A 16,959-nucleotide genomic window follows, 5' to 3' on the forward strand; every position below is an offset into this window, starting at 1 on the left:
CTGATTCCATCCAAGCTAAAAGACAGAATGGGAACAGAAAAAAAAAACCTGTCAAGTTTCTCACCAACATGTGAAGCCTTTCCATTGCATGTCTGTCTGTTTTTCTCTTCACCCAGTCATGCATTCATTCATCTCAACCAAAAAAAAAAAATGTTACGCTGCACTCTCACAGAAAGAGCCAATTTTTGTTGACAGCCTGTTAGTGTTTGCAAAAAATCTGGAAGATGTACATAATTAAAGGGAGAATTCTCATTGCTTTCTAACTTGCTGTACTCTAACTCAGGAATATCTGATGAGATGTGTGAGAGTACTCATAAAACATCTAACTCATGTACGTTAAAATACTTGTTTTCATAAACGGAGGCGGTGACAACTGGACTGTGTAAAAACATCCATAGATGTACCTCAGAGTAAATACTGGGCTAAATTTCAATGTAATCCTATGGAGTTTACAATAACTCACATCTACCCAAGATCAAGTTTCATTTGCTCTGAAAGGTTATTGTTATGACAGCCAGCATCAACTTGTGCTGGATGGTGTCATTAATTTAAGAGATTGCGTGTGTTGACAGGTAGCAGAGTAATGAGTTTTTAATTGCATAGTATGGTGCTTATTTTATTCTACAGGAGCACAAACAGAAACATTACTTTGAATGTACTACCCTTATTAGAGTGAGACCCAAAACTATTGTTATAAAAGCTCTATTAGCTCTATTATGTGCTATAGCATATAATGTCATTGTTTTCAGCGGTCTTAACTGAAGGTTGGCTGTTAGCTATGTAGACAACACATAAAGTAGTTCAGCACAGCTAACAGTCCAAGGTAGTGGTGAAGGCTTCGGTATAGACAATGTTTCTCCACATCTAAATAGCAACGGTTAAGAGTTTCACCATATCTGTAGTGACTTACTCCTCCCCAAACGAACACTTTAAAAGTAGTGACAATAAACAAGTCCTGACATATATTCTCCCAGCTCTCTGTCCCCAGAGGGTCCAGCCAACAAAAGCAATTATGAAGATAAAAGAGAACCTGACAGAAAAAAGAAAAGAAAAAACACTGTGTTAGGCAAAAATGTGATTGCAAATTATGCAAGGTATCAAAATACAGCTCCACTGTACAGTTAGTGTTAATGATGTTAGAGTGAGAAAAGCCAGTAGCTATTTCTCCCCGTAGACTCATCGTGTGTTGCTGATTGGCCAAAGCCTAAAGTTATAGAATGTGTAGCAAGGACGAATAATAGAGCACAGAAAATTACACGTATGATCAAAAGGCAAAAGCAATCAACATGGAAATGCTAGTCACTTCTGACATTACAATATATTGACTTCAGTTATTCCAATTAATATCATTTCACACATAAACTCATTTCACACTTCAAATGGAAAACAAAATTATGACTTCAATGACAGCTTGACTAATCTGGCTTTTACAATGTCCAAGTTGAACTAAAATGACATTGGGGAAAAATCAGCAGAGCTAAAGAGGGTGGAAATAGAAAGTCTCTTCTACATAATTTCACACTGTTAAAGAGAACTGACTCTTAACTGCACTAAAATCCTGGATGATTTCTGTCTACTGGCAGCTAGCTGCTGTAGTCTGTCATAAATGTCTCAGCACTTTGTTTGTCCAAAAAAAAAAGATTAATGATTGCATTTCTTTTGAGAAAAAAAAAAAAGTGAGCAAAATAAGTGAGGTGAAAAAAGAGCCTAACATCTCTCTGCTTTTCACTGCATCCCTTAATGAGAGCTCTCCTCCTTGATGGGGAGTATTCATAATGACACCCAATTCACATCACATTAAAACGGTAAAGCGTGTTTAAAGACAGTTGAACTGAATATCAGATGATTACTGTGTTATCTTAATGGCCATTAATTGGCACACAAGCTGTAGATCTCCTCCTTTAACATGTAAACACATCTTTAGAGAAATTAGGTTTAATGGGACAATTTACAGAGCAAGAATGACTGTGAGTGAGGGTCTGTGTCTAAATTCTTCATCTGAGATGTTGTGTTGTCTCTACTGAGATATAGGCTACCTATGTTTAGCCTGAAACTCATAAAACCCATTCTCAACGTATAGTACAATGTTTTTATTGTCCTCATAGTGCCAAAAGACCTCTGAATGCAGGCAGAACCCAGCTGACTAAAAGTATGTCTAATGCTGACAGAAACAGAAACAGAACTGGTATGGTGATATGTTCTGATCGATTACATGGAAAGAAACTCCCCAAGTCTTCTAACAAGGTCTGTCAGGTGGAATATTTCCATCCATTGAAACTACAGTGACTTGGGACTACTCTGAAACATGTCCGTCAGAGGACATTTGGTCAGTACAGTGATCCCCTACATACAGATGCAAAGATTTCCCTCTGTCTTAGATAGCATTTAGCATGTGATAGAGACGCTGGAGATGCAGCCAATTCAATGCTGAATACTTGGAGGCTGAATGAGTCTGTACACACACACACACGCACACACATGTATGACATGTGTATAAATGACACATACTCACTTTCAGCTCTGATTAAGAGAGATGTTCTGGAAATTTCTCTCTCATGTCAAGGGTTATCTCAAATTTTCCCCAGACATTTCTAAAAGAAAAAAGATCAACCTTCATTAGGACTGGATAATAGGTGAAAATGACGTGTGAAATGTCTGTATAAAACAGTATGGACATTCATGTTTGGGCAGAAGCACAGCTGTTTCTCACTCTTGTAACCTGTTTTCCAAACTGCTGGAGGTAGGAGGGGAGAAGATAATGGAGCTGCCTTTGAGGAAGAGTCTGGAACTCAGGATAGTGAAGACTGATAGTCCCCTATACAGAAAACCTCCTCCTGCCTGTCATGGATGGATGTTGTTGTGGTTGAGCAGAGGGTGTGAGTCTATCTCTGTTTTAGTGCAGTAAAGTGTAAGGAACAGGCCTCAGGAAACAGATGATTCCTAATATGAATTACATAACTGCACAGCATCCCCGAGAGGGTGGAAACCCACTGGTATTAATATCAATATTCCTCCCTGCTCTCTCTCTCTCTTTCTCTCACCCTCTCGCGCTCTCGCTCTCCTTCTCTTTCCCCACCTGCTGTCTTATTTCTGCAGAATCATGCCTTAGTCAGTGGGTAAAGGACGTAATACCCATAGAGCACCACTTTGATTGATGCCTGTGTGTTTAAAACACTCTCTTGCATTCAGCGAAGAGACTTTGAGAAGAAGTAGTCTGCTTTCCCAATGGAGGCTTGATTGATGGCTCTATAAATCTCTTCTCTCTTAATATCACAGATAGCTATGCACCACAGAGAGTCTTAGGTTTGTTCTGGATCCTCTGCACATGGAGGATTTTTTCCTTTTCTCTAAGTTAGTTACAGCCAACTTCTCCATCCTTCATAAAAACTTTTGGTGGGCACACCATGGAAATGTCTGATATCAGATTATAAACCAACGCCATCAGCAATGTGTATTCGCACCATGCTTGGGAATGAAATGTGTTTTTGGAGGTTAGAGGTATATTGGAGAGATGAATTACGGAGAATGGCGGAGCTCTGAGAACATCGCGAGACAGCGGGTGAGACTGAACATGGCAGCGACTCTCTTCTAAACTCCTAGCAAACTGAAACACTGCAGCCAAACTTTAACCCCGGTTATTCTCATTACTCCATTGCCAACACTGAATCGTCCAACTCTTCAACCCTGGAAAACCTGTTCACATTCATCGACGATTACTTCTACAACCTGTCCATAATGGCAACGAAACCCAGCAAAAAACAACCGAGACGAGACTGGTCTACCAAGACGGAGGAAGAAACAACCACAATCGAGGTCAGTGTACTCCAATCCATCAACAATAGACTCTCAATATTGGAATTATTACACGCAGACATCAAAGAGCTGAAATCCAGTCTTGAATTTTCTCAATTACAATTGGAAACGCTACAAAAAGAAAACAACGAACTAAAAGGAACCGTCAAAATTCTAGACACTCAAATTACCAACCTTGTGAACGAAAACAAGGCAATGAAAGACACAGTCTTGGATCTCCAGTGCCGCAGCATGCGCGACAATCTGATTTTTTCCGGAATTCCAGAACGAACACCAGACAATCCAGAAGCCGCCATCAAACAATTCATGCAGTCAGCCCTGAAACTATCACCAGATACAGTGAACAACATAACGTTTCACAGAGTTCACCGCCTCGGCGCAAAACACACCAGCAATGAAAGACCAAGAGCCATCGTCGCAAAATTCGAACATTACACACAAAAAGAACTCATTAAAAGCAAAGGAAAGGAACTGAAAGGGACAAGTTACGGCCTCAACAACCAATTCCCTAGAGAAATACAAGAAAGAAGAAAAAAACTTCTCCCGATCTTGAAGCAATTTCGGGAGAAGGGAAGACGAGCGACGTTATCTGTGGACAAGCTGTACATCGACGGGCAACTCTATCAAGATCGCAACATCACCACTTGGCTTTAGTCATCCAAATACATAGCCTTACAGTTCATACATCAGCACCAAAATAGTACTAAAACTTACACCCTGCTGTCTACTGTCACTATTTGTCTGTCTCTTGTCTGTCCATGTCTGTCTGTCACAACTAGCCTGGAAAACGTGGGAGAAAGGGAACATTTCTACTTTTACTATTTTTTATATATCATCTCAAAATATCATTGAAACACACCACAAACTAATGTTGATACACCATACATTCAGCACATATTTTTACATTCATACCCACTACATAACACTCACAAATTCCCACTCTCATCACATTGCTGTAAAATTGATCCTTACACATGTCAATGATTTCACTCAAATTCGTAACGTGGAACATCCATGGGATTAGTTCGCAAGCAAAGAAAACTAAAATTATAAACCATCTGATTAAATTACAAGCAGACATATGCCTTTTACAAGAAACTCACATAACAGAATCCGAAGATCAGAAATTGAAAGCTCCAGAATTTACCCAAGTATACTCATCAACTTACAACTCCAAGAAAAGAGGCGTCTCAATTTTAATAAACAAAAAAGTTCAATTAATCCATAATACCACTGTCACTGACCCTGAAGGACGATATGTTATCATCAACGCCACCATTAACAACAACAGCTACACTATTGCTAATATATATGGACCCAACACTGATGACCCTGCTTTCTTCCACACATTTTTCGACTCACTATCTAACTTATCAGATTCTACAGTCATAATTGGAGGTAACTTTAATACAGTTATTAATCCCAATTTGGACAGATCTTCTACAACAGCTAATTCCAGAAACTGGCACTCTACTGAAATATTAAAACAATACATGAATGACTTTGGTCTTGGCGATAGTTGGCGACTGAAAAACCCATTACTCAAAGAATACTCACATTTTTCCCCACCCCATCAGTCTTTCTCTTGTATTGACTTTTTTCTCACCAGTAAATCGATTATATCCGACATAGCAGATCCCAAAATTCATCCCATCATAATCAGCGATCATGCTCCTGTATCATTTAATCTAATCACCAAACAAGTCAAACAACCTATATCCAGATGGAGATTTAACACTTCCTTGCTTAAAGATCCTGACTTTAATACATTTTTCATAAAAGAGTGGGCATCCTTCATGGAAAATAATGACTCTCTGGAAATCTCATCTACCCTACTCTGGGAAACAGCAAAAGCAGTATTGAGAGGAAGAATTATATCATACTCATCATACAAGAAAAAAAAGGAACGAGAACATGAAAATATTCTTGAGCAAAAAATTAAAGCACTGACTGACACACATGCTAAAAACCCCACAGAGCAAATTCAGAAGGAACTGACAGAAACTAAATCACAGCTCAACCATATCATAAACAAAAAACCCAATTCCTGATACAAAGACTCAGACATGATCATTTTGAACATAATAACAAATCAGGAAAATATCTGGTAAATCAACTCAAACGAAATAAAGAAAAATTATTCATACCAGCTATAAAGAATTCCATAGGAAACACTATGCAGTCACCCCAAGACATTAATGACGCATTCAGAGAATTCTACAACAAATTATATACACCCGACAAAGAACCCAATTTAATAGATATTAACACCTTCCTCAGTAATATAGAACTTCCCCAACTTAATAAGGAACAAGCAGATGAACTGGACACACCAATAACACCTAATGAACTCCACAAAGCAGTCAATAAGATGCCAAACAATAAAGCTCCAGGACCTGACGGCTTTCCTGCCGAATTTTATAAACATTTTTGGAATACAGTCTCACCACTGTTGCACAGAATGGTACTCAATATTAAACAAAACTCAGCAATCCCACCTCACATGAACACTGCCCTCATCTCAGCACTACTTAAACCTGAAAAAGACCCAACTCTCTGTTCCAGCTACCGCCCCCTATCGCTCATCAACACAGATATCAAAATCATCAGCAAAGCACTAGCCACCCGAATTGAAACGGTAATCCCATCATTAATCCACTCAGATCAAACTGGCTTCATTAAAGGACGACACTCTTCAAACAACATGCGCAGATTACTTAATCTAATTAATGTATCAAAACAAAACAAATTGAAAACAATAATAGTATCATTAGACGCAGAAAAAGCTTTTGATAGAGTAAACTGGAAATTCTTAATTGCAACACTACACAGACTTGGTTTCGGAGAGTCATTCCTCCAGTGGATAAAAATTCTGTACAGTTCACCAGTGGCCACAGTTGTTACTAATGGTTTAACATCACAGAGCTTCACACTGCACAGGGGAACCAGACAAGGATGCCCACTCTCTCCATCGCTTTTTGCCTTATTCATCGAACCTCTCGCTGCTGCAATACGTCAAAACAACAACATTAAAGGAATCCAAACCCTCCACACTCACCACAAGATTAGTCTTTATGCAGATGATGCATTGCTTTATTTACAGGAACCCTCTAACTCACTACAAGAAGCCATCAAGGTTATTAACTCATTCTCCGAACTCTCAGACTACGCTAGAAATTGGACCAAATCAACAATTCTACCTGTATGTGGTGATGATTGGAATGCTGCAGCTCAAAACCCACCTCTTCCCATCCCTACTGGAAACATTAAGTATCTGGGAATTAACATCTCCACCAGACTGTCAGAGTTGTTCCACCTAAACTTCACCCCAATAATAAAAACAGTAGAGGACGACTTAAACCGCTGGATAAATTTACCTCTCTCATTAATTGGCAGAATAGCTACTGTAAAAATGATCATGTTACCAAAAATCAATTACCTTTTCACAATGATTCCAACCCACCCCACCACTAAATGGTTCAACTCATTAAACTCCATAACAAGCAAATTCTACTGGAAAAATAAAATACCGCGAATCAAACTGGCCACATTACAGAAACACAAAACTCAAGGAGGATTAGAAGCCCCCAAACTTCCAAAATTACTATCTGGCAAATCAGCTACAATATATCACCAATTGGATTTGCCCAAACCGGCAGAACAACTCATGGTTAGAAATAGAACAATCAGAATGTAAAGAAATATCAATATCTGACCTCCCGTTTCTCAGCAACAAGATAAAACACCATAACTGCTTTAATAACACAGTAATTTCAACAACTCTGACAGCCTGGTGGAAAATTAACAAAATCTTCAAATCTGAAATGAAACCCTGTAAATACACTCCAATTTGGCACAACCTTGACTTTCTACTCAACAAGACACCACTTATCTTCAACACATGGAAACAAAGGGGTATCACGCACCTTCACCATCTTTTCCATAATAGCACATTCATCACTTTCCAACATCTGGTCCAAAACTACAACATAGGGAAAGAACAATATCTTCAATACCTTCAATTAAAGTCTATTTTAAAATCCAAAATCAGTTTATCAAATAACAACTTACTACCTCCCCCACTTGTAGAAGAAATAAAAAAAATAACCAACCAGAAGGAGATTCTTTCAAAATTATACAAACTAATATCCACCACAGACTCAACAATCTCCATTCCAATTAAAGCATGGGAAAAAGACCTATCACTTACATCTGATACTGAATTCTGGACCCAAATCTGCAGAAACACCTTCACAATGACAAAAAATACCAACCTGCAACTAATACAGTACAAGGTAATACACAGAGCACACATCACTCAGCACAGGATGTATAAAATGGGACTCACAGACCATGACACATGCTCACACTGCTCACTAAACATCCCAGATAATTATCTCCACTCAACCTGGCTATGCCCTCCAACTCAACATTTCTGGCAACAAGTCATTGACAAAATTTCTCTTATAATGAGCTGTAGCATTCCACTATCACCATCCCTCTGTCTACTCGGAGATCTCTCAGTAATTAAACCACCAATCCAGAACCCAAAAACTATACTCATCGCCTTAACTATCGCCAAGAAAATAATCCTCCTAAACTGGAAAACTAGGAATACATTAAGCATCACACAATGGTTAAACCTCCTCAAAGATTATATATCCATGGAACAAATTTCATCCCAGCATCAAATCTCACACTTTGAAAACATTTGGGGTTCTTTTATGAGTTCACTAGACTTCTCTATTAACTAACTCCACCAACACCAACACCAACACAAACACAAACACACACGCACACACACACACTACAATCCGCCTACGAAATCTTACTTCCTCCCCTTCATCATCTTGCACTCGGATCTCGTACCTCCCACATCCACACATATACTTCCCCATTACTTCCACACAACCCATTGTATGCAATACTTGGTCTTGTCTTGTCTTGTTATGTCAGTCTCTCTGTCTGTCTGTCTGTCCGTCCACCTGCTTGGTTTTGTCATGTCCCATTATGGCCAGTGATGTCAGTCTGTTAGTCTGTTTGTCTGTCCGTCTGCCAACTTAGTCTTGTCATGTCTTGTCATGCTTGTGTTTTTATGTGCCTGTCTGTCCTTTTGCTTGTTGTTGTTATGTCCCATCATTCCTCTATCTGTAGGTCTGTCCTGTCTGTCCGTCTGTCTGTCTGTCCATCTAGGAATTGGGAGGGAGGGAGGGAGGGAGGGAGGGATAAGGAAAGGTGGGGGGGGGGGGTGGGTTGTGGAGCGACTTCACTGAATGTACTGAATTTGCACTTGTTTAAAATAAATAAATAAAGTTGTCCTCCGAAGAGGGGGGGGTGGTGGAGGGCCCAAAAAAAAAAAAAAGGAGAGATGAATTACATCATGGGCCCTGACAAAGTGAGAGGCTGAAAAATTTGTCTTTGCTTTCCAACCAAAATGGTGAGCAGATGTTAACTCACATCTTTTATCAATAGCATATATTTTGGTTAACACATTGACGTGGTCCTGGGTAAAGTGGACCAGTGAAGTTTATGTAGTCTGGAGAATTTCCCACATTCCAAATGTTTAGAGACATTTGTGAACATGTGAAAATGTAAATGACTGGCTGACAGTGTGTCTCTGAAAATGGTAACATAGCATGCAGAGTTCACGATGTCTCCCTCTGTCTGTCTCTCTGTCTGTCTGTCTGTCTCTCTCTCTCTCTTTCTCTGTCTCTGCCTCTGTAGGAGTACCAGGGCTCATCTGTACTGGGGCAGTTTGTGACACGTTTCATGCTCAGGGAGACGTCCAATCAGCTGTTGTCTCTCCAGATGTCCTTACAGTGTGCAATGGAGGCTGTGGAGGAGGAGAGCAGCCCTGCCCGGTGAATTTACACACACACACACACACTCAGTGAAACACTTTTATAGATCCTGAGTCAGCACTAACAGTTTTGTCATTGTCCTGCTCTCTGGCTGTGGCCACCTGCCAGAACATTTAGTGCACATTAGAGAGAGAGAGAGAGATTTAAACCAGCCATTGTGGTGGACTACACATTAATCGTCTTAATCTGAATTTCTAGGATGTTGGTCTTTTTTGTTTGTTATTTCAATAATGCAAAATACTAGTTCAAACGTAGAACCCCTACAGGTGTCTTCTCTCTCACCATGTGGAGAACAAGTGACTTGGCACCAGCCCAGCCACTCTCTCTCTCACTCTCTCTTTCTCTCTTTCTCTCTCACTGACCATTCAATGAATAAACAAAATGAGGGCATTTTTTCTTTGTCTTATTCTTTCCTGTTTTTTTTTTGTTGTGCTTTGGTTTTGTCTGCTTACTCATAAATCCATACTCTCTGTGAAATGATGTTGCTGGCAGTAATGAAGTGAAGGTTCCAGAGCATCTCTCCGTGCAGAAAAACAACAGGAGATGTGGCCGCAGAGTTCAGAAGAACCTGTGTCTGTCACCAACAGACCCGTACTCTGGCATCCTTACTACAGGTAGTCACTGTCTCTGAGTCCTGTTCACACAAACACACACACACACAAACACACACACTCATTCTGTCCTACTCTGGACTCTGGCACTGATGAGAGAGAGATTTTCCATTATGAGACGTTAGTCATATGTAATATCAGCACGTAAGACGCCCACTCAGAATTAACATCAGTTTAACCTCTTTATATTGCCATGTGTTATTCATCAGGCGTTACCGTGGATACAGATGAACACTGGTGTTCTCAGATCAACAGGCTTCAGCAGCTCATTGACAAACTGGAGTGTCAAGTGAGTTTATTCTACCACTTCGTCTTTGTCATCCATCCATCCACAGACTCATCATTTTATCCATCCATGTTTCCATGTCTCCACCCATCCCTCCATCCATCCCTCCTTCCATCTGCCCATGTGTCCACGATCCCTCTATTCATCCATCCATCTGTCTGTCCATTCATCCATCTGTCCATCCATCTTAATCATAAGTATCCCTAACTCACTGTGTTTGAATTATACAGGTATATTTCCACATCATTTTCTCTCAGCTAAGATTACTGATGGTAGGTTATTCATATGTATGTCATGTATCTTAGGTCTTGAATTGATCAATAACCATCATTTTCATTTTTATTTTTCCTGGTTAGAGTCCAAAGCTGGAGCCCCTTAAGGAGGATCCCCTGGCTAGTACATACAAATCTGTGAGTAATTACGACAGCAGAGAGAAGTGAATTCATGAGTTTTAAATACTTTTCTTTCTGAAATATATTTTGGAGTGACAGCTTTTTTCAGCAGCAGGCAGAAGGGGAGAACCCCCCCCCCCCCCCCCCCCCACACACACACACACACACACACACATACACATACACATACACACACACACACACACACACACTTTACAGGAGGTATTACAGCTTCATTTAAAAAAACATTTGAAAAATAACAACTGAACTTCTCTCCACTTCTCATTTTATTCCATGCATTTCTGGAGGGTGTTTTTTTTTCATGTTATTATCAAATTCTGTGTGTCTTAGCCTGCAGTTCTCAGGTCTTTGCTATATCATAAACACAAAACAGGAAGTCTGACATTGTTTGTGTACAACGAGTTTCTGTTTGAACAGCACTGTGGTCTACATTTTGTTTGTCCTTTTTAAAAAATGAGCAGATTGTGGCATGTTTAATGTTAGACACGCTTATCCAAATTCATGCACGAATATATACACGGATGGCAAGGTTGTTTTCTGTATGATGCTGTTGGCATGTGACTCTTCTGCTTATGTGGTGCTTACCAAAAAAAAAAAAAAACTCATGACATATCGTAGGACTCTTTCCTGCAGACATCCTGCACTTGATGGTGATACTGTATATAGTCAGTTCTCATCTTCTTAACATGAATGCACTGCTTATAACTCACTCTAGATGAAAGCGTCTACTAAATAAACAAAACCATAAATTTTACAATAAAAGAAGAAATGAAAACAGCATAGAATGTGCAGATTGCAGAGGGAATTATGAGTATGAATCACATGAAAAAGACACAAATGAAAACGAAACATGAAGGAGGTAAGCGTAGGAAGGGGGCTTTGGATCTGATGACTTTTGAAAAAGTGAAGAACTCATGTGTTCAATTATTTAGTGCTTTAAGAGCGAAGATGACAGGGTCTGGTACCATATTCAACATGAGGCTAAAAGTTTTATTCAGGATTGAAAACAATAACACCAAGATTCTTTACCTCTTGAGTTTTCATTTACATGTAATGGGTGTAATCGATGTAATGCCTAAGGTTTATGGATATGAGTTTTTTCATTTGGTTTTCCTAAATTCCTATGTGGGCAGTCAGGTGAGGGGATTGTGGCACATGTCAGAATTTTTTTAAAATCAGTAACACGTTTTAATTTGCTTTGCCTTCTGTGTCGTCTTAATACAAACAGAAATATAGTTGTCAGTGAATGGTTCAGCAGTAGTACTCTATGTAATTATGTATACCATTTCATTACAGAAATCCAGCACTGGAGATTTTACTTAGTATGTCCAGTGCTGTATAGGATTCTCTAAACATTTACAGTATGCAGGTATATTTCATTATATAAAACTAAACTAAACTAAGCTAAGAAAAATTAAGGCTTTCCATGTACACATGAATGAAACAAAATTGTTTTGTAATCTGACAAAGTAATCTGTACACACGCACAAATACACACATGCGCATGCACACACACACACACACACAGACTATTGTGTCTAAAACTTCTGTAATCAAGATTAAAGGTAGTTAAGTATTCTTGATTTACTTCAAAATAGCAATAAGGGTTACATCAAGTTTTAGTTTTTGGGAAACACAAATTCTTTCTATTCTCTCGTCTTACGGATCACTGTGCATAGAACTTAATGCATTTCGCTGGCTTGAATGAAAAATGTTCTATGAAAATATAAAGACCCAAAAGGACCCCAAACTGACATATCCAAGATGTTGTCCAACCAAAAGTCAATGTAGCCAAGAGCTGTGTGTACCTTTCTTAGAGCAGATATTTGAGTTGGTTTACCCTAGGTGAACAGTAAGCAAATTACATGATAGAGAGCCAGTGTATCCTCTCAAACTGTACATATCATAAATGCAGTGAGCCAAGGTATTGGTCAATAACACAAGAAATACTTCTAACTTAGTTATGAAGCCGCCTTAGTGGAAAGGTGATTTAAGAAAAAAAATCTTTACAGTTTAGTGGCAGTTCTATGAAACCAGCAAGTTAGAGCAAGGCTCTTCCTTTGAAAGACTTTTGTGGAACATTGTGCAGTTTTGCCTGAAGTTATTTTCTCTTTCTTCTTTTGGGTGATACTGTGAAATAGTCATAGGAGATATCAGTACAAATTCATTCACATAACAGATAAAGGCAGTGGCTCTTTTAGATCTTCTGACAATCCAGAAATATAGGATTGAACATTAGTGTACTGTGTGCTGTGTTTGAATACAGCACTGCCTGATAACTCTGCCTAAGGGGAACTTCTCTTAAAAAAAAAAAAAAAAAAAAAGACACACAGTTAAAACTTAGAGTCCCAATCTTAACACTTTTTTCCTTTGAAGTGTAATCTCCAGTGGCAAGAACAAAGGAAACGTGTTTTAGATCTGTCTGAAATCGGGTAGGCTAGCACTGTTTTCAGAATGATGCAAAAGAATTAATTCATTCACTATCAAAAGCTGCCGAGAGATCTGTGTTTTTAGACTGTTTTTTTTTTTTTCCAAGGACTTAACTCTGAAGGGAGGACAGTGTTTGAAGTAAACCTGAGGCAATGATAACTAAAAAAAAGTCAGCTGTCTTAAGAAGAGTTTGTTATCTAGATAAGTGTGTAAGTTCCTATAGAGCAACTGAAAAAAACCAGCCTGAATATAATCAGATAGCAAATTAAAATTAATGTTCTTTTAAGCCTTGTAAGAACAGGATCATGAGAGAACAAAGAGATTCTTGACTGCAGTATAATTTTTTAATTAAATTTTTGCTCTTCTCATGGAATAACAGATGAACTATAATCTTCTGTCAGGATAACCTGGTCAGGTTGTGTGTGTTTGAGTAATATGAAGTCTCTTGAAAATATTCTGCAAAAATGTGATAACTATTTGATGACTGAAAATTGGTTATTGCAAAAGTTGGCCCCCAGACCTGAGACTGGATTTGACTGGTGACCAGTGGGTAAACTAAAGGTGCGCCATTGATGACAGTACTGAAATTGGTCACAGTGGAGAGAGAAGACTGATATTTCTCCAGACTTATTTTCTCCATTTCCGTGTCTCTCTATTGCAGTAATGTGCTAACAGACCTGATTCTCAGTCTGTTTATGGAGCCTTTTGTTTTGTGGAAGATCTTCTTCAGTCAGACTTCCCTTCAGAGGCACATTGTCAAGGACAAACTGAAGAGTGCTTTAAAATCTGCTTTAAATCACATTTTTTTTCATGCTATGTAAAAAATATGAATTTCGTTCTTCCTGAGGTTCCCATAATGTAAACTGAAATGTCGTGCTCGGAAGCTGGATATAATAAGCCATCATTTTTGTCCACCTCATTGTTGTATCCATCTCCATAGATAACACATTTGGCTCATTGAGTCAGACATGCAGGTGATAATTACATGATAAGGATGTCATGAAAAGCTTAGCTTTCAGACAACGCATTCAATATGCAGTAAAACACTCTGCTCTACCGTCCTCTCTCTGTCACTCGTGTTTCACCTGTCATAAATATCCTTAATCATCCTTTCTTTTCCCAACTGTGTGACATGAAATAAAACTTAATTGGAAGACCTGTAGACTGGGCACTGTTAAAACGATAAGGACAAGCTTGTGCAGCTGAGTGGAAAGTGTTTTGATATTTTAGGGATCCTGCTGTCTGCAGTGCACTATTAGGCTGAAAGGAGACACTCCGCAGTGGTGCTGTTTTCATCACTTAAGTTTTATCACCTCTATTATCAACGAAAGAAGAAAAAATGAGAATGGCATGTCCAGTATGTTCACAACGATTTAACAGCCCTGTCTGGACAGGAAAGACATTTAAAGATAGGTTGGTCTTGACATCTGTAACCATAATGGAGGAAAAGCTATCAGGCCATACGACATTTTAAAAAGTTTTGTGACAGCGTAAAAGCACTTCATTCCTTTTGTTTTGTTTTTTGAAATCACAGAGGCTAACCAAAAAAAAAATCCATGCTGTCTATAAACGCAGTCTGTCCACTGCTGGGCTGTGTGACACGCTGTGAATAGTGAATAATCTTAGAGAATGCGTCTCATTAGACATTTTCAGCAACACTCTTGTCCACTGATTTAAAGTTTACATATCCCCATATATGCATATGCTTTCCTTATCATTTTCCTTCTTACTGCAAAGAGAGAAAATACACAACAAAAACACAAACTACTGAACACCAACAAAGCAAATGTGTTCATACAGTGAAGAGAAAATAAATATTTAATTAGAAAATGCAATTGCAGTTACAAATGTTTACCGATTACAAATATTCATTTGTGTTTAATATAGAGAAATACATACTGCACAAACATAGTGGGCAAAAATCATATTAGCTTTGAACATGACCCATTTTTGTATTTGTAAAGATACTTTTCAGTTTCAGGGGAAATTCTGTTTTACAGTTTGTCAGAAACAAGTGGAGCGGTATCTAAATTGTTGTTTGGATCTAAAGTAGGTTGAGGGTTTATCTGGAACACATTAAGAAAATAATTAGATAAGATTAAGATCATCTCTCCTAAGCCAGCAGTATGTGACCTAGGATCAGTTTCTGTAACCCACTGATTAGAAGTTTCTGGGGTGGTGGATAAGTCACACCTGTGAGACTGCTGTGTGTCAAATCTCCCACAGTCTGTCATTGTCATACACCCATATGGAACCATGGTTTGCCAGCTACCATGGCCCATTTAAATTCAATGAAGTCCTCTGTCATGCTTTCTCTCTGAATTGTACAGACACACATGTAGTGAATTCCTGTGTCTACTCAAATGTCTATCTCAAGGAAAAAGGATTTGGACCTCATGAAGTGGCTGCCTGGTGTGTAACATAAAAAACACATTTATTTAAAAAAAAAAAACAGCTCTTTAGTGTTCTGTGTGTGATAGCAAAACCAGGTAGCTATGACATATCTGAGAACTCCTTGGTCTGTCTTTCAGAGGACTAAGGCTTATATGAATTATAAAACAGCTTATTGCATTTGTTCCATAAGGACATAAATGAAAACCTTACTCACAGCCTTGCCACATTCAGTTCAGTTCATTACCATGGCAACATCACCCCACAGACGTTGTAGTCTGTCTCTGAGGTGGTATGCACATGACAACAACTGACAAAACAAAAAAAACTGACAAAAGAAAATCACAATAGTCTGTCAATTTTATATTTTTGACCTTATCTGAAATATCGCTATAGTTGGACCAATATTGTTTTGGTAAAAAAAAAAAGAGAGAGAAATATTGTTCTTTTTTATATTGTGGGTATTTAATGTGACTTAAGACTACATTGGATATTTTATCAGAGACACAATTTTGCAGCTGACAAATTCAAAACACCCAAAGCCGATGCCTTCTGACATATAGTATATAATGAGAAACCATGTAACTGAAATACTGACCCCATGATATCTGTCTGCACACAGACCCAATGCGCTGATATTTAAGGTTTAAAAATGAGAAAAATAAACCAAAGAAATCCTAAGATGTTTTTAATATTCAGAACCTTATATTTTGAAGCTAATTAAGCTGTGGTATATAAGCAGAACTGAAAACACAATGGGATACTGGTGTGTGTTTACAGAATCAAAAAGAGTGTGGTCTCAGATAAACATCTTAAAAGGCCAGACATTGCTCTTTTCTGTAGTAAAGTCAATATGCTTTGAGGAAACTGTCAGAAACGTTTAGCTTTACGAAACTTTTTTTACTGTCTTTTTCAATGTACTTGTCTTTTCTCACAGATCTGAGGGAGAAAAAATAGTCATAGAATTAAAAATTATATTTTCCCACCGTACATTCAGGGGAGAAAAGAACAACAACAAAAAAGTCTCCCTTCTTTCCGACACTCAGATAATTTTCTTTCTGTCTCCCCTCTCTCTCTCTCTCTCGTGCTCTCTCTCGCTCTCGCTCTCGCTCTCTCTCTCTCGCTCTCTCTCTCTCTCTCTTTCTCTGTGTTTT

General features: G+C 38.6%; 1 protein-coding gene across 1 annotated transcript in view; it reads left to right on the forward strand.

Moving 5' to 3' along the window:
• Positions 1-16,959, forward strand: part of necab3 (N-terminal EF-hand calcium binding protein 3) — a 42,764-nt gene that overhangs the window by 22,681 nt on the left and 3,124 nt on the right. The window contains exons 6-9 of the mRNA XM_030778575.1: positions 9,538-9,674; positions 10,167-10,288; positions 10,495-10,574; positions 10,928-10,981. Coding sequence (XP_030634435.1) covers positions 9,538-9,674; positions 10,167-10,288; positions 10,495-10,574; positions 10,928-10,981 — 393 coding nt within the window. The remainder of the gene's footprint in view (positions 1-9,537; positions 9,675-10,166; positions 10,289-10,494; positions 10,575-10,927; positions 10,982-16,959) is intronic.

This window comes from Chanos chanos, chromosome 6 (genome assembly GCF_902362185.1).
Source record: "Chanos chanos chromosome 6, fChaCha1.1, whole genome shotgun sequence".
Classification (NCBI taxonomy): Eukaryota; Metazoa; Chordata; class Actinopteri; order Gonorynchiformes; family Chanidae; genus Chanos; species Chanos chanos.